The sequence below is a fragment of the Gopherus flavomarginatus genome, chromosome 5 (assembly GCF_025201925.1).
Source record: "Gopherus flavomarginatus isolate rGopFla2 chromosome 5, rGopFla2.mat.asm, whole genome shotgun sequence".
NCBI lineage: Eukaryota > Metazoa > Chordata > Testudines > Testudinidae > Gopherus > Gopherus flavomarginatus.
Window position 1 is genome coordinate 102937620 of NC_066621.1, and position 19170 is coordinate 102956789.

Sequence of the window (19170 nt, forward strand, 5' to 3'; positions counted from 1 at the left end):
TGCACCATTATACCTAAAAGACATCCATTGGCTAAAGTCAGAATGAGTGGAAGAGGTTTCCTCTCCATTTTGCATCCTTTTCTAAAAAATAATTCAGCTCTGCAAATCTATTCCTGTAGCTCTATTGCTATCCAGCTGCGCCCATGATCCAGACCCCAAAAGAGTCAAATTGAATTTTAAATACAAAACATATTTGTTACTTTATTATTATTCTGTTCACAAACTTTAAAAGCACAAAAGAACTATGGGAGAACTACAGCACACAGGTGAATTCAAAGTTTATACAAAACAAAACAACCACCATCACGCAGTCTAATGTGCAGATGCACACATGGGGCTCCATCAGCTCCCCACCGATGACCAGGTTCTTCCACCTTTGGATTTGGAATCCAGAGCATCTCACACCCAGCTTCTTCTTCTGTTCTAACCATGCGCCAACACTTTTCCCTGTGTGCTGGTGCTCTCTAAAGCCCCAGTCTACAGCTCGGTCATAATGTGTATTTTTGAACATGCCAATGTAATTTTATTGAGCCACAAGGTACATGACTCTGAAATGTATTATCACCACCAACTGTTCCGTGATTCATGTTAAAAGATACTCACCATCCCTGAATCCAGTAGGATTTCACAGGCATTGAGACTGACCTACTCCCCCACACTACACTGTGGGCAAGTGTGAAACAGATTGACAGGTTAGAGTGGTAAAGCTTACATTGCTACTGGTCATGTTCTATCCACTCCAGGGAGGAGTCCAGCCTCTATGGCTGTAAGTCTGGTACCTTTCCCCAGAGCAAAATTTCCCTTTAAAGTCTTCCAGGTCTGTCCTTAGGGTTCAGCCTATATGTCCCTATTTACAGTTCTTAAAGTATTAGCAAGTAGGTACGTTGCCAGTACTGCGTATACTTTGTAAAAGATTGGGGGTAAAAGCAATGGCGATAGCACCGGCCTGAAAGTGGAGTAATGTTGTGCTGAGGCTGGCCCATGTCTATCTCTAAAGCCTCAGCATTTCAAGTTTGATTTACAGTTTTGAGCTGTCGTTGTAGAGTTTACAAGGGAAAAAGTGTGAATAAGGATTGAGATTTTCCTTCTATAAATTGTTGAGGGGCGTGGGGAAGTGACAGATCTCATTTAAAGACCTTATTGAAGTAGCTGTGGTGAATGATGGTGCCATTGCTTGTCTCACTGTCAGAATTTAAGACCTTTTTTAATTAGAAGAAACCATGGAAGTCAAAGATCAGTACAACAGACCCTGAGCAAGCTGGAAACGTAGGGAAGTGGAAAAAAGGAAACCAAAAGAAATGGACTGAAGAAGCTGTTTTATTTATTTAATAGTAGTTAAACTGACATATAAAATGCTGGGTGTGGCGGGGGGAGAGAGTCCAATTCTATTCAGTTGCAAAATTGTTAGAATTTCATTTTAAAACTAAAATTTGTTTCATGAGACTGAGAATGAAAACACTGTGACCTTAGGTTATATAATCAGTTGGGGGAGGGGAGGTTAGACTAAAGCAGACACTTAAAATGTATATTGCGGTAGATATTACATATCTTGTATAATTGTAAGTCAGCAGAACTTTTTAGTCCCTAGCAGTAACTAGCAATTCACAAAAGTCTGTTGTATAAAATTTACACTTGATTTTGCCTAAAAGGGGGGGGTGTCCTTTGTGCTCTTTGCATAGATAACTGACTGTTCCTTTGTGTACATCTTAAAAGCTTCACAAATTTTGCTTCAAAAAGAGTTAACCTCTAAGGAATGTTAAATAAAGGAGCCAGAAACATCTAAAGCTTTGTCTGCTGGTTTTGGAGTATAGGGACTTAGGCCCAGATCCTCAAAGGTCGTTAGGCGCCTAACTTCCGATGAGGATATCTTTGAGGATATGGTCCTTAGCAACCTAGGGTGAAATCATGGCCCTATTAAAGTCAATAGGAGTTTTGCCGTTGACTTCAACGGGGCGGGGGCAGGATTTCACCCCCTAGCTGTGTATCTGTTCACTGAACAGAAACAATAACTAGTTTAAAGCTTTCAGAGAGGTTTCAGAATGACTTTTCATTTTCACCAACTTGGAAGAAGTCATTTAAGGGAAAACAACCCCCCTATCATATCAATGAAAAAAGCTTTGTATTAATAAAACATTAAATATCCATATTTTTTCTAACTATTCACATTCCACACAGTGGAAATTTACCTCCTGTAACTCCAGATTTTAGTTTTTAAAATCCATGCAGAAACGTGTCAGAACAGCAAAGTCAGAAGACGCCAGATCCAATGTGTACAGTTTAATAATATGAATCACTGATTTGCAATCTTAGTGTTACAGATGGCACTGTTGTGGATCTTACAGTAAAAATATATTAAATTCAGAAATGTAGGATTTGACCAATAACTGTATGATACGTTGTGTAATAGCTGTGGCTTTTAAATAAATGACTGAACAGATCCTGTATTTGTGATATGCCAATGCTGTATTTTCCCTTTTGGCATAATAATAATAATAGAATAGTTGTCTTTCTCAGAGTCCAGATGGATTGCTCCGAAATTAAGACCCTATACTCCCCTCTGTTGTGAAGCACGGAATATGAGGAAGCACAGTTGTTCAAATATTGCCAGTTGTGGCCTGTGCATACAGAAGAAGAGAAAAGGCACCTCAATGGCAGGCTGTCTCCTAGACTAGAAGCCCCTCCACACAAACCCAGTGGGCCTAATTCTCTCTCACACACTGATTTTATATGAGAGTAACTTTAAAATGGAATTTCTACCTTCACTGGGGTTACTCCTGATTTATGGCCCAATCCTGATCCCAGTGACATCAATAGTGGCAGAAATAGGCCTTTTCACTGATGTGAGATCAGACTGTAACTTATTGCTGGGGATGTGCTCAGAAGCAGCCATTCTGCATGGCTTGTTTCCTTCTTCACCTGGCTGGTAAACACTATGAAATTGCTGCTTGTGGAAGCACTCTGTGAGATAGGTTTGGGGAGGGCAAAAGCAGCCGCATGGCTGCTGAATGAGTGAGGAAGCGAATATTAGGGTGAAGTGGGGAGTGGCTCACATTCTGTTCAGCTGTGCTGGAATCTCTAGAGTCTCCTGCAAGACTTTCTGCACTCCCTAAGGGGAGAATAGCAGGATAACCCTATAGGTGAAGCCCATGGAGTTGTAGGAGTTACTATTCCCCTCACATGGCTTTTTCTCCAGAAGGGGAGCATTTAGTCCTTAATTTTCAGGAAATTCTCTTTACTTAGTCCAAATCCTGTTTAAATGCAAGACTGTGGCAAAGGATATAAAAAGCAGATTATTGCTGGCAAGGCTCTGTATCTCTTTTTCAACGAACTGCATGCCTGTGGCAGAGCTAAAATAACAATAACAATGCAATGTTTACTAGTCATGCATGCCATGTCTTTTGTCTCTTGTGTGGTTATTGCATTTGCAGTCACATGATGCTTGTAATTTTTGCTTTGCTCTTTATATGCTAAATTACTGCCATTTTGTGCTTGATGTTGTATACTGAGATTTTTTTGTGATTGGTACATTGTGTGAGAGAGAAAGTACAGATACACAAAATACATAATCTCATTGGGTGCACACATGTAGATAGAGACTGTATATATACATATTACATGTACAGTACAGACACATACATAAATATATAAAGCAGCTGATATCTGAATTACAAGACCATAAATAAATCAAGAGGCTCTAGTGACATAAGAATGGATCTTAATTGATTTAGACTGTTATTAGAATTCAGGAATGAATTCCATGTTTGTAATTTCTTTTCATTTTATATAACAAATGGATTTGTCTATAAATTAAAGCAAAAAAGTAGCAGAAGAAAATGTCTCCTCTTATTCCTTTGTCTTTCTCATCTTTTCTCTCCTTCCTTCTCCTACTCCCTCCTGTCCCTTTCCTCTCCTTCCTGCTAACTCTTGGCCTTCTTTTTCCTTCTAGCTCCCTGGGGTTGTTTTCTCTCTGTCTATATCCTGTTGGTTCTTATCCCCCCCCCACCCCACTCACGCCACCCGGCCTCCCAGCAACACTGATTTAAAAAAAAACAAAGGCATAGTAGAAACTATTGGTGGAAGTGTGGCTTTTAGTGAGGTTTCACCTATGACTGCACCTCTTTTAACATTGGTTATTTTAAATTTAGGATCATATTCATGCTTGGAAGCTCCTGAATGCCTCTGATTTGATATTTCTTCATATCGTGAAGGTGAATAGTATGGTCTCCAGTGGAGCATTAGCAAAAGTCACAGCTGCACTGAACCCAGCAAGCAGGGGGAATATGAGTGTATGCTAAGGGTCCTAATTCATAGATGTGATACTGAACCTTGTGTTTACAGGCTTTGGTGATATTTCACACATGAATTTAAATGTTTTTACTCTATAGTGAACATTCATATACTTCTGTACACACACACACACACACACACACACACTCACACACACACACACACACACTATGTTGTGGGTGATTCACTCTGGTTCCTGTCAGTTGTGTCCAGCCACGCAGGTATGGTACTTATGTCACTCACTCTTATTTCACCTGGCAATGGCGATTGCCTATGCCTGGAGCATCAGTGTAATAGTGTTCTGCAGAGTCTAGTCCAAATCTATGGATATACACCGACATTCCTTGACTCGTGTGATCCTCTTCTTCTTTCTAGGGGGCTGAAGTTCAGGGCAATTGAGTGTAACTGTCATAGTGGTGAACTTCTTAGGTTTGCAGAAGGAACAGGACTGAAAAGAGCCTTCCTCTTTGCGGACGTGCCTTGGGATGTAGAAAGAATTGCACTGGCCATAACAGAATCTGTTGATAATAGTATGACTATTGCAGCCTTCTTCATGGATGGTTTGTTTGAGGGGCTGAGTTTTACACCAATCCCGCTTAAGATACTTGCGTTCAGTGACATGTAATGCTTCCTGGCTAGATTCCAGCACCTCTTCGGCGGGCATTGGTGTGCCAGTTCCCCGGTCTCGGTGCCTTGAACCTGGCTGCTGCTTTGTCTGTGTCTGCTCTGAATCATTGGGCTGATCCTTGTCGGGAGATGGGATGGCTCCCTGAGACCCACGGTTCTTCTTTCTCCCCTCTGCTGTGGATAACAGGATTCCAGCTAGAAGAAGCAGACCACCAACAGCATACACTGTGCGGACCATCCTAGGTAGGGGACAGTGAGGAAACAAAACACAATTGTGGATTTCATATGAAATCTGCAAAAGGCAAGTGTACAATATGTCATCTGGTCTAAGAGAAAAGTGTATCAGAGAGGAGAGATACCAGCCTTTAATAGTTGGAGAGACACTTTAGCATTACATGAAGTTGCAGAGAGCTACAAAATAGCGTGATCCCATTTCAAAAGTCTCTAGGTCAGTCTGGAGGGAGTCTAAGGGCAGGTCTACACTATAGGGCTAAGTCGACCTAAGTTACGCAACTCCAGCTATGTGAAAACTGTAGCTGGAGTTGACAATTGTGTGTGGCGTATATCTTTCACTTCCTCTCCCCACGTACATTACACCAGTTTAAGTGGCTTGATTCTCTTCTCTCCTCACACCATTTTCACTCCAGTGTAACTCCATTTACTTTGAATTACACTGGTGTAGGAGAAGAGAACCAGGCTCAGAAATGCTACACTTACTTAAACTCTCTTTGCTTAGCAGAGTATAAATCTACTCATTACACAAGCCTCAAACTTTGGCCCACTGAGTGTGAGTGTAATGGAGTCTAGGTTGGTGTAACTCAGAAGAGAGACCAGTGTAACATGAAAAGCAACCAAGGTTCTTCTGGCTCTTTGGCATGTTGCAAAAACAGACTCCTTTGCACAATGGTATGAGAGGCTTCATAGCGGTGAATTTGGGCCAGTTTGCAACACTTGAGGAAGTGCACCGGTTGCACCAGGTCGCAAGCTTGGGAAATAAAATGTCTAAAACTCAAGCCAGGTCGCTGGGGGGGTGCATATTTCATTTCTGCTGGGGGTAAACCCCCTCTGATTGGATGCTTTCCCTACTTGCCTGCCTCCTGAGGAAGAGCAGCCAATCAGGGCTGCTGCAGGCAGCAGGCCAAGCTCTTCCACCAGGAGCCAAAGCTGCTGTCATAGGAAGGGATTGATAAGGGGTGAACAGAAAGAGCCCAGCAGCTCAGGGCAGCTCTGTTCCCTCCTTCCCCCACCTCTTGGAAGAAACAGGATAGCTCCTCTCTGCTTCTCCACTTCCCCTAGCTCTCCCTGCAACACTTGAGTTGGGAATGGGAAGAGGGGTTAAAAACCTCTGGAGTTGCAGCAGTAAAAGATGTGAGATGGCATGGTGGGGGGCGGAAGAGTGGCATACCTGATGGGGGGAAGGGAAGAAGAACAAATGTAGGGGCAGAATTAATGGAGGGCAAGGGAACAGAACTGATGTGAGGCTGGAATGTGCAAAATTGGTAAAAGCTGATTTGGAGGCTGAGGGTAGAATTAATTGTTGGATGGGGAATGGGAGGATGTAGGGGTGATAAGACCCTCCCCGAACACTTTTTTCAGACCTCTTCAAGCTCCGGACATTGCACTGATGTGACTCAGTGTCATGATGTATCACACCTTATCTCCCCTCCCTGTGTCTGATGGCACAAGTATCTTCCCTCCCTTCTACCAGCTTCTGAAGGTCTCCTTTCTATCTAACCTCTCCCAGTGGTTGGATCAGGTGTGGATACCTCCCTTACTTGCACCAGAACCTTTTTGACACACGTCCCAGGTGAAGCAACTGCCACACCTCCATTCCTCCAATCCATGAGCTCAGCACTCCCTGTATTGTATCAGGAAGTGGTAGGAGCACTCCTGTGATGATTGTTTCACATGTTCTGCCTGAGACCAAGACAAATCAGATAGCGAACCAGACAGACATTATGAGAGCTGTCTACAGAACTACAGACTGAGAATCACAGCCATAAAACACAGATTCATAGATTCTAGGGTCAGAAGGGACCAATGTGATCATCTAGTCTGATCCCCTGCACAAAGCAGGCCGCAGAACCCTACCCATCCACTTCTATAACAAACCCGTAACTTATGCCTGAGTTATTGAAGTCTTCAAATTGTGGTTTGAAAACCTCAAGCTGCAGAGAATCCACCAGCAAGTGACCCATGCCCCACGCTGCAGGGGAAGGCGAAAAACCTCCAGGGCCTCTGCCAATCTGCCCTGGAGGAAAATTCCCTCCCGACCCCAAATATGGCGATCAGCTAAACCCTGAGCATGTGGGCAAGACTCACCAGCCAGCACTCAGAAAAGAATTCTCTGCAGTAACAAATCCCATCCCATCCAGCATCCCATCACCAACCACTGGGCATACTTATCTGGCGATAATCAAAGATCAATTGCCAAAATTAGGCTCTCCCATCATACCATCCCTTCCATAAACTTATCAAGCTTAATCTTAAAGCCAGATATGTCTTTTGCCCCCACTACTCCCCTTGGAAGGCTGTTCCAGAACTTCACTCCTCTAATGGTTAGAAACCTTCGTCTAATTTCAAGTCTAAACTTCCTAGTGTGCAGTTTATACCCATTCGTTCTTGTATCTACATTGGTACTAAGCTTAAATAATTCCTCTCCCTCCCTAATATTAATCCCTCTGATATATTTATAAAGAGCAAGCATATCCCCCCTCAGCCTTCTTTTGGCTAGACTAAACAAGCCAAGCTCTTTGAGTTTCCTTTCATATGACAGGTTTTCCATTCCTCAGATCATCCTAATAGCTCGTCTCTGAACCTGTTCCAGTTTGAATTCATCCTTCTTAAACATCGGAGACCAGAACTGCACACAGTATTCCAGGTGGGGTCTCACCAGAGCCTTATATAACGGTACTAACACCTCCTTATCTTTGCTGGAAATACCTCGCCTGATGCATCCTAAAACTGCATTAGCTTTTTTAACGGCCATATCACATTGGCAGCTCATAGTCATCCTGTGATCTACCAATACCCCAAGGTCCTTCTCCTCCTCTGTTGCTTCCAACTGATGCGTCCCCAATCTATATCTAAAGTTCTTATTATTAATCCCTAAGTGCATGACCTTGCACTTTTCACTATTAAATTTCATCTTATTACTATTACTCTAGTTTACAAGGTCATCCAGATCTTCCTGTATGATATCCCGGTCCTTCTCCGTGTTAGCAATACCCCCCAGCTTTGTGTCATCAGCGAACTTTATTAGCACATTCCCGCTTTTGTGCCAAGCATGTTAATTTCTTAGTTCCTGGCATTTTCCAAAATTGCACAAAACATTTACATTATGATGTTCACAGATGTCCCTGATTGAAAAAATGAAAGAGGTAGAGTTAGCAGTCACTGGGTTTGGGAAGATGTTATGACATATAGACTTGCTTATAGTCCTAAGATATTATTTTAAGTGTTTTTTAATAAATTGTTAGTGTGCCCAGAGATTGAGATAGGCAAGATAGCTAAGTGCATTCACTTTATTCATTTAGATTAATGTATAAGTGTGTGCTTGTGTTTGAAAAGAACTTCATACATAAAAAGATTGAAATACAACAAATATAACACCAAGCTTTGCATTCTTGATTGATCCTACGGAGAATGTAGAAGGGTTGCTTTTAATATCTAAATGAAATACTGAACAAGACATGCAGTTTTAATAACCTTAAAGGTCTGACACAAACCAACAACAATGACAAAAAAAAACCTGGGAAATTCTAACTGAAGGTAACGCTACATAATTTCAAGTGTCAGCTTGGACTGAACATGTCCTGCCTTTTTTCAGTTTGTATTACAACGAAAATGTTATTCAAACAGGTTTCTTTTTTAATTTAGTTTCCATGTTTTGTCTTTAAACTAATTTAAAAGAAGACTGGTTATAAGACACTGTTTATTTTCTCAGGAGATCAGAATGACTCCATCGAGGGCTGTTTCCATCTTTTGGATGACTACGTGTCCACACTACAATTAGACAGTATTTTTAAAGTGTTTGTTATTTAGTCAGTATGGTGCCAGAACCTTAAAAAAAACCAATAGTCATCATTGCATAAAACAGAAAAATCACATGCTAGTTTCTAGGCAGCACAAGAAACTTCAAGTATTCATTTGGTGTTTCATTTTTCAATTGGTTATTGCCAATGTGCGTATTCCTACAAAGCCGAAGCATCGTTTTTGTTTTTTAAATTTGTCATCTGTGTGTCACTCCCCTTCCTCCTCCCTTTTTAAAAGGCCCTTTGAATGGCAACCTGTGAATAGCTATTCCAGTCTGTCCTATAGAGCCCAGTCCTGCAAACAATTACTACCAAGTGTAGTTGTTTCCATCAGTGGTAAGCACTACGGCTCAGGTTCAAGAAAGCATCCTTATTTAGAAAGCAGTTTAGGCTGTATTTAAGGAAATGTAAGGTAGTAATTGTTTGCAGGATTGTGACTCTCCACCCCCAAAGGATGGAAAACACTTCGTACATATTTAAAAGGTAGATTGGGTCATCATGAAAATTAGTGACACGGAAAACATTTTTCCAAATTCAATATATTGGCCACTTCAAAAAACAATTCAGAATAATAAAAATCAAAGTGATCATTCAGGGCTAGATTGTGCCTTAAACTGCACCAACAGAGGAGTAGCCTGGGTGTGGGCGGAGATTGTGACTTGCTTACTCAGTGAGGACTTCACTTACAGCCCTTGAAAGGGTGCAATTTATTTCCCTCTGGGCACCCATCCATCTCTGCTTGGGATGTGTGGACCCGGGTTGCATCTAAAGTGCAGCTCCTACATTCTACACAAGACCTGAACCCAAGATAATGCCCACATGCAGGGGGATTGTTCATCTGCATGGCCCCGTGGTATAGGAACAATGTAGTCCTTTATGAACCAGAGCCTTATCAATCTTAAATTTTGTAGAACTTTAAAAGTCTACATTGCAAAAAATTACAAGAGACATTGTGCAATGAGGTAGCCAGATTGTTTCATAACTGAAATGTGATCAATCAGACAAAAATCTCTCATTAAATAAAGAGCCTGCTTCCTTGCATACCTTCTTGTCTACAATGGGGCTTATGTGCACATGGGATCAGGCCCATATATCTTGAATGCCAAGTTTCTGCAAAATGTTCAAGAGCAAGTTATGTGACATCCTGAGTATTACAGAAACACCGACAGAATCAGAAACGTGAACTGAAAAATCTCCTTAACAATTCAGTAAATACAAACTACAAACATGAAGGCCCAATCCAACTCTCATTGACTTCCATGGGAGCTGGCTCATCCCTAAGATCCAATAGCATTAAAATGACTAACAAAATTTCTGAAAATCAATTCCTCCTTTACTTAATTGCCAAGATTCAAGTTTAGAGTTCTGTTTTTCATCAGTTCAGGCCCAATCCTAAAGCCAGCAGAGGTTTTGTATTGTCTTCAGTGGGAGCAGCACTGTGGTCCAACAGTAATAATATTTTACACTTATATGGTGCTTTAGCTTTTCTAGAGGAGAAGCTCTAATCACCCAAGAAGATCAAGGCGTTTAATGAATTAGCAATGTCATCAGTTAGAAGAAACATAAAATCCCTTCCATTTCATTATTAAAAAGTATTGTAAGTTTTTAGTTTATGTACGCTTTCTGCTACTGATTAAGGATCTCAGTCAAATTTAAAGGCATTTTAGTTCCATTGTGGAATTCCTACACTATAATAGTACTGAAGTATTACTACAATGCAGCTTGCTTAAAAATGTTGGGTAAAATCCTGGCTCCAATGAAGTCAGTGGCAAACTTTCATTAACTGAATCTAATGGGAGACTATTATGGGAAATTCCCAAAATTTATTTCCATAAGATGTATGGGTGCTGGAACAATTTGTATAGTAGGGGTACTGAGAGCTATTGAACCAAACTGCAAACCCTGTATATAATGGAAACCACTTCAAGCCAGGGGGTGTGACAGCACCCCTGAACCCCTATTGCCAGCACCTATGATAAAATGTGATTAAATATATTTACTGACTGATCCTCATATAGTATCCAAGGAAACAATCAGAGCCTAACTTCTTGGCTATTATACAAATTAAAGAGGTTTGTACCACCTCTTGTGTCTCCAAGGAGCAAAATATTTTTATTCACGGTTTATTATATGAAGTATAGTAATATCCTTGCTTAATGTTTCAGTAATGCACCTGTTTGAAGTACAGGAAAAGCAGTGGAAAGGGCAATCCACAAAGAGAGAATATTTACCGAGGTTAGACTAACAAAACCAACTTCTCCGTTTGGTGGGATTTCAGACGTATTAAAATGGCAAGCGACTCCTGGTGAGTAAGATGGTAGGGAAACCACTCTGCAGAATGCCAATCTATTTTTCTGTCAAGTATTATAATGGAAAAGGAGAATAATGCAGAAATTAATGATAAAACTGAGTGCCTTTGAAAATCCCACCCTTCGTCTATTAAACTACAGTCGCATAGGAAATCAGGACTAAAACTCCGTTGTGTATCATGAGTATGCGCGTGGGCCAGATCCAGACTTGCCTTCCCCATGGGAGTAGTGCCATTGTTTTCAATAAGACTATGCCTGTCAGTGAGGCTAGTGGGATTTTGCTCCACATCCATCGGAAGTACTGATGTGGTTTTGCAGTAGTAGACAGTAATACATATTCAAAGGCTGCTGCTAGGGAAAGCCTTGCACAATTCTGGCTTGCATAGCAAAGACAAAAACAAATATCCTAGCCCAGCTAGTATCTGAGCTCTAGGAAGAACCAGAAACATTTGAGTATGAGTGCTGCTACTTATTCATACACAGCATCAGCTGTGTGTGTCTTGGATACTTCTCGGTAGCCTACAGTCGAGAGGGAAGGGAATGTCAGAGATTGCTCTTCTAGTTACCAATATCAGTATGTAAAATCCAAAAGAAGCTGGGGCTAAGAATATATATATATTCTTAGCCCCAGCTTCCCATATAAAAACCCATGACCACATACATTGTTGAGCTCCCCGTTGATTTTATAAATCTCCATGCCATTGGAGCGGAAATCTAAGAACAATATATCTGCATTTTATCCACATCGAGAACATTGTTGATTAACAAAATAAGCCTAGCGGTGCACAATGGTAGCTGGGTTGGGGGGGGGAGAGTTTATCAGGAAGAGGCTCTCTTTGTTAGTTACATATCCAGACCTGGGTCTTATGGCTAAAGAGAACAGTTTTCAGATGCAAAACACGAAGTGACACTATAGGCTTCCTTCAGCAGGGCACCCTTTGCTTTCCGGCTTCCCGAGCCGAGAAATGGTCTGCTGCCGCACTGTCCTGCCAATCTATCTTCCCCACGTGTAAGACCCCACCACCATAGTACCTAGAGTCCTAGCCGAGCATCACTGGGGGCGGGGGGTTGTGGGAGAAATGTTTGTGATACACCCGCACCGAAGGTATCCGTTTTCGCCACGTTCTCAAGTTGTTGCAAATTAAATGATTCACTTTAACATCACGCCCAGTGGCTAAGCAGCAGACTTAACTTCCCCGTCTTGTTTCTAAGGGAGCTTTGCTCCTCTACTTCGCAATCTTTTTTAACTCAGGCCTGATACTTATGAACCATGCTGGGTACGTCGAGTCTATGCACATCGTGCTGACGGACAAACCATTAGAAACACGGCGATGAAGGAACAAACCTCTCTAATGAAACACATCGCGCCAGGGAAATGGTGAAGCCGGCCCCTTCCCGCAGAAATACCAGCCGGAGCAGCTCTCGGGCGCAAAGCAGAGCTCCCGGGGGTCGCAGCGTTCCGGGGCCGCATGCAGCCCAGAGCCTGCTTGGCGGAGATGCATGGGGACCAGCGCTAGAGGAATGCGGGGTTTCCCTTTCCCTTGCGGAGCCGTCGAGTTCAGCCCGTCCCGGAAAGGCTCCGCTTTGCACAACCCGCTCTTTTGCGGCACTGCCCAGGAGAGGCTTTGCAAGCGCCTCAGCCCTGGTAGCCAGGGGCCTGCGCAGGGCAGGTGACTGGGTTCCGCGCAAGGAGACTCCTTGTTAGTGGGTCTGGGGCTTGCAGAGCCGGGTGGGACATCGGCCCGGCCGGAGTCTGGCAGGAGGCGCAGGGGCGGCAGCGGGCGGGCTCACCAAGCCGGCAGGGGAAGGGAGAAGCGCGCTCCGCTGTGCAGTGCGCGTCCCGGGCAGCCGCAAGCCGGGGTGGCTGGCAGGCCCGATCTTGCGCTCCCCTCGCAGGTCCGGCTGGGCCGGGCGTGCAGCACCTGGGCCCGAGCGGTCGCTGGCTTGTCTGCACGCGGGAAGCTCGGCGGGGCTCGGTTTGGATCCGCGCGGCGGTCCGCAGAGCGGCGAGAACAGGGGCCGCTGCGCTAGACGCAGCGCGCAGAGAACTGGCGAGCCGAGGCCGGGCCAGGGGCAGAGCTGGGAGCTCCCGCGTGGGGCTGGGATTGGTGCTGCTGTGTTCAAGTGCCCGGGCTGGCACGTTCCCCGAAAGAGGCAGGGAAGTCGCCGGGCAACAACAGCAAAATGCCCGAGGGCTCCAGGTCCCAGCATCGCCCCGTGAGCGAGGTAGCTCTGGCCTGTGCCCTGCTTCCGAGCGGCGAACACCCGCCCAGCGCAAGAGCCGCTGCTGGGGGAGGAGACGCAATGACCCGGGACAGCGATTCCGCGTGTCTTTCCCGGCCCGCCGCGCTCCAGCTCCGCGCTAGCTAGAAGGGTCGCGCCACCGAGAGCGCGGGCGTCTTACGGCACCTTTGGGGCTACGGGAGGGCTTCTGGGTGCGAGCTAGTCAATCTCCCAGCACCCGGAGCTTCCTGCCGCACTAGACGGGTTAATGCAAACACCCCCTCCGCGAGCTGCATCTATCCCGCCGGGCTCTCCTGGGATCGCTTCCAGTCCGGCTGAGAAGGGCAGGCCAGCCTGGAAATTGACACCTCCTTTATCAAGGAGTGTTCAATGGAGACCATCCCTCCAGATTCCGGGAAACTGCCGCACCCCGAGCCCGGCTCGCCTGGGATCGCAGCTGGAGCTGCGGCGCACGGGGGTGGGAGCCCTAATACCTGGGAGCCTCCAGCCAGGATCAGTGATTTCCCCCCTAATCCCCCTCCCTAGTTTTCAGTCACTCCTCGTAGATGCCGGACTGGGATTTTGCTGCATATCTGATGGGCGCCGAATCCAATTTGCTGGGAATGATGCTGTAGGCGGAGATGACAGGGAGAGCTAATTGGGCTTTTGCAATCCTTATGTTTGTCTAGGGAGATAAATATAATCTCAGGCACTGAGAGTGGAAATACCTTTCTGTCTGCTCCACTGCATCTGAGCTGGGGCGGGGGGAGGCTGTGTCATTCTCAGAGGAGCTGTTTGCAAAATCAAAGGTCTCGAGACTTTTGCAAGACAGCAATTCATTAAGGACTATTTCTTTTAACGCGAGGGAGAGCGATTAGGGGGAAGGGGCGAGAGGGAGAAAGAGACTCAATCAAACCAAAAAATCAGAAAAGTGGCTAAATGTATCCCTGGCGTAACTCCTCTGAGGTCAGTGCTGTTACACCAGGGATGGGCTAGCACCGAAGTTATTACCGTCTTGTCTTTTAAAGAGCCTGGTTGTTTTCATGCCCAGGAGGAGCCAGTATAAAGAGAGATCGGTAAGAAGTAATCGTCCCACTCACCTGCTCTGCCTGCGGCTCCCCCTCCTGTGCGGTCTGTGGTCAGCGGGAGCGGTGAAGTCTCTTGCTGCACGCGGGTCTCTTGCCTGGGGTGGGTTACTTTGCTGGCCGGCTAGAGACTGCAGTGGGGTAGGAGCCTGGAGGGAGTTGCCAGTGAGTCCATATAGAGGGAGTCGCGGATCTTGATTACAAATTGCAGCAGCGCCGAGCTGTCTCCCATTTAAATGTCTGCCAGCTGAGATCTGCTCTCCAAGCCCCTCCAGATCATTGGCCAAGCGCCTCCAAAGATCGTGTTATCCGCCCCCTTTAACGCTTCCATAAACTTCCACCAGGGAAAGCGTTCAGTCATCTCCAGATAAACACTCGGCTACTTTCCTCTTTCAACAGACTCGGTGCTAAAGGTCACCCCCAAGGAATTGTTCTTGGAATGCACAGAAAATCAGATTTTCCACTCCCACTAAAGTCCGATATTTAAGAAGAGTTAAATATTAAATCCCCCCTTCCGTTCATAGTGTATTGGGCCAGTAAGTGCATGGAAAGCGGTTTGCACACACGAGCTCTTCTCCATTAACACAAAGCAGATAGAGTTAGGGGTCTATCAGCTAGAACATTTGCTGTTAGTGTCTAACCTGGGCTAGTTAGGAGGGGATGGATCCAGCAAGATTTCTGGTCTCAGCATTGCAATGTCATGACATTTCTGAGGTTTGTCCTTATCAACTATGCCCGGAGTTATGTAGCTTTGGTAATAATATTGGGGGTGAGGATTAAAGCATGTGAATTACGATCCAATATCAATACTAGTAGGTCTTTAAAAATGAAAGGTTTTATCCCTGCAAGAGCCGTGATACCTCCTTGTCTTTCCACAGCCAGGGGTGTGTGTGTGTCGGTGTCTGAATATCGAGGTAGCTTTCAGAGGCAGATGTTTGCTTCTACAGTTATTCTGTGCTGCACGGGAAAGAAGAAAGAGAAAGAGTCCAACGTCTCCAGATTATAATGAAAATAAATGCTAATAAACCTAGCGATCAAGAGTTCCCTTTTAAAACAGCGTTTCAGAAGGAGAACGTCTGCTGTTGCATGTACAATTCAAAGCTGTGTACTCGCTGGTCAAGCCGAAGGAGTGGTTTTTTTTAAATACTCAGAAGATTGACAAATGTCCACATCGCGCCTATAGTAGTGTAGCTACAGAAGGTAAACGCCGAAAGCTGAAGTTTAGCTCACGCTTATTACTGGCAAAAAACCGACGGGAGTTTTGTTTTCCTAATGAGTTCAGGATCCAAGCCCTTTGTACATGGTGTTTTGTTTTCTTTTTAAAGCATAAATAAATGGGTAACTTGACCGAAGTATAGTCTATCAAGTTTGTGTTGGTTTTCATTGGAGAGCTGGGGATAGGTACATAAACCAGAGAAAGAGCCTCACCTTTTCAATCCAAATAATCGAACTGTTTATATGGTTAAAACGGTGAGACAGAGAGATGAGGACTAAGTCAAAAATCAGCAAATATCTGTAGCCTCCCTAGGGTACATAAGTAATCAGGATAGTTAAGCACAGCTCTTAACTACTCTCTCTTCCCTTCCCTGGACATGTTAATCCCAAGGGTCATACAACTACAGTACTGGGAGAGAACGTTCATTAAGAGCAGGCGCAATCTCTTAAATACCAGTTGACCTTCTGGTCCACTAATTAAAGGGATAAGTATCTGGCACAGTTGCTGCTCCCAGAGAATGAGGTTAGTTCTGCCAAAACCATGACCTCCGACTCTTTGCTCATGAACTGTTTTCACTGAAACTCAAGTGTACGTGAAAATAACTAGAAAGTCACTGGCACTATCACAAGTGGCATGCTCTGAAGTTCATGGACAGACTCCTAGTGACTTCAATGGGGTTTTGAACAGTCCCACACCAATAAAAGGTTCTCTGTCCGTACATATATTTGACACTCTCCCTCTCTTAAAATAATTGTATTACTTTAGGAAATGTCATGGGGGGTGGGGAAAGTGGCAGCAGAGGGATAGAAATTCAGTTTTCCAGGGCAGCGGTCATTTACTACCTTCACCACGAGGCAATCCCCTGCCTCATTCACTACTGCTCACCTTTCACCTTCTGTAATAAAAGGAGGTAAGGATCCCATAGACACAACTTGATTTACCCTGAGTGCAGAACCATCCTTTGCCCTGAATGAGGCAAAGGGCTCGTGGGAGGAAAAAAACAGTATGTGATCATGTAATTAAAAACTGTAGCTCAATGCATGCACACAACAGTTCTGAAGTAAGGTTTCACAGGCAACCTCAATTCTGGGATTTCCTAACTTCTGAGTGCTTGACTTTGCAATTTTAATAGTTCTTTAAATATAGTTTGGGGTGTGTGTAAATTTCCTATGCTTTTAAAAAGCACTCTGAAAAACCCCCCAGTGATTCTATCATGTTGGCACCCACATGGCTCATCAGATCATAGAATCATAGAATATCAGGGTTGGAAGGGACCTCAGGAGGTCATCTAGTCCAACCCCCTGCTCAAAGCAGGACCAATTCCCAACTAAATCATCCCAGCCAGGGCTTTGTCAAGCCTGACCTTAAAAACCTCTAAGGAAGGAGTTTCCACCACCTCCCGAGGTAACCCATTCCAGCGCTTTATCACTCTCCTAGTGAAAAAGTTTTTCCTAATATCCAACCTAAACCTCCCCTGCTGCAACTTGAGACCATTACTCCTTGTTCTGTCATCTGGTACCACTGAGAACAGTCTAGATCCATCCTCTTTGGGACCCTCTTTCAGGTAGTTGAAAGCAGCTATCAAATCCCCCATCATTCTTCTCTTCTGCAGACTAAACAATCCCAGTTCCTTCAGCATCTCCTCAAAAGTCATGAGCTCCAGCCCCCTAATTATTTATGTTGCCCTCCGCAGGACTCTTTCCAATTTTTCCACGTTCTTTTTGTAGTATGGGGCCCAAAACTGGACACAGTACTCACCAATATCGAATAGAGGGGAATGATCACATCTGTCAATCTGCTGCAATGCCCCTACTTGTACTGCCCAAAATGCCGTTAGCCTTCTTGGCAGCAAGGGCACATTGTCGACTCATATCCAGCTTCTTGTCCAGATCATCCTTAGGTTTACTGTTAGTCACCCGATAGTATGCGAGGACCCAAGTAGTAAGATGCACACCTGTTATCTACCAGGTTGCAGGGGTGACCGAACGATAAAGGTTCGTTTTTGGATGTTTAGAGGGGGAACAGTTGTGGCACAGTGTTGGGAGCATGCAGGCACTGAGACATATGGCTTTACCTTAATGGTTTATTAGTGATACAGAGACAATATTGACTAACAACTCTGTTTATACCAGGAAACACACAATATACTCAAACAAAGAAAGACACAATATACAGTTAACCCAAAAAGAAAATCTTGTTAACTTCCAAAAACAATTAATTACAAAGCATACTTACTAATACAAACCAATGCAAAAAAATACCGGCCAGCAGACGCGTAAGCTCCACTGAAACACGAGAGCTGAGAGAGGCTTCGAGGTGATCAGGCTCGGTTATGGGTGCACTCAAGGTGCAAGTGACTCAGGTGCGCTCTCCTCTCTGCCTGCCAAACTGTGGGCAGGACAGATATACCCAAAGTGACGCCCCCCAAGATCTGGTGTAGAAATCGCTGATACGTATATGGGGCTTCTCGTCTACCAAATAAGGTTAAATAAACTATAGATAGGGTTTCACCGAGTTTCCCCGAAGAGGCGGGGGACATTCTGTTGCAAGCTGTTTGCAAAATATCTGTAAAGTTGCAACAGAGCAGTCAAACCTCAGCCTCAGCCTTTACTGGAACGGTCAACCCTCAGCCTTTACTGGCAAAGACAATAACAGGAAACAGCTCGGTGTACATGCTGGCTTTGCATCTAAGCATGGAGGCCAGGGCAGACATGCAGAAGCAGGCCTGGTGTTACAACATGCCCCCGTGCCCTGGCCGAATGCCCGTGGTTAGGGTGCCTAAACTCCCGACTCGGAGTCCGACTCTTCGCCGTCCCCTACAAGAGAGCGAGTTTCAGGGACGGAGGCCATGTAGGCCGAACCAACGGTGCGACGGATGCAAGCTTTGATACAGGCACATCCGAGACATAGCAAGACACATCCAACCAAAAGAGAAACAAAAAGGGACTGAAAATAGGATTTAAATTGGCCTAAGCCAAGCCAATCAAGCCAAGACCAAAACCGAAAGGTCTCACGAGACTCCCTGACAGTGGAGCTCAGCATCGGCAGGTCTTTAATAATAGAACTTAAGTTGAGAGAAATAGAAGGCAAAGAAACACAACACTTATCCTTAAAAGTTGGATACACTTCAGCGAATTTTTCACAAAAGTCGGGAGCTTTTAACAAATATTGAATCATTAACCTATTTTGAACAACATAGTTAGACAAATCATTTAACTGCTGATTAATTAGCAAAAAACCTTTGGCCGTAGTATTAGATAAAGTTTCTATGGCCAAGGACTGAAACAAAACTTGATCACGTAATACCATATAACCGATGGGGTTAAAGGTAACTACAGCGGTGGTAAGGGATGAAACGGCTGTTTGAAACCGAGTCCACCACCCGAGGG

The 19170-nt window shown here is 44.5% G+C and overlaps 1 protein-coding gene across 4 annotated transcripts; it reads right to left on the reverse strand.

Annotated features, from left to right (window-relative positions):
- Positions 1-2528: 2528 nt before the first annotated feature.
- GREM1 (gremlin 1, DAN family BMP antagonist) lies at positions 2529-14775 on the reverse strand. Of its 4 annotated transcripts, none has more exons than XM_050954898.1 (2): positions 14581-14775; positions 2529-5153 (listed from the first exon to the last, which is right to left on the reverse strand). In XM_050954898.1, exon 2 carries the CDS (start codon positions 5150-5152, stop codon positions 4598-4600), a length of 555 nt encoding a protein of 184 aa, XP_050810855.1. In that variant the 5' UTR covers position 5153; positions 14581-14775; the 3' UTR covers positions 2529-4597. The 4 variants fall into 4 exon arrangements, with proteins under 4 accessions (XP_050810855.1, XP_050810857.1, XP_050810856.1 ...); XM_050954900.1 differs by lacking the exon at positions 14581-14775 and adding an exon at positions 13975-14033; XM_050954899.1 differs by lacking the exon at positions 14581-14775 and adding an exon at positions 13667-13822.
- Between the last annotated feature and the right edge of the window lie 4395 nt (positions 14776-19170).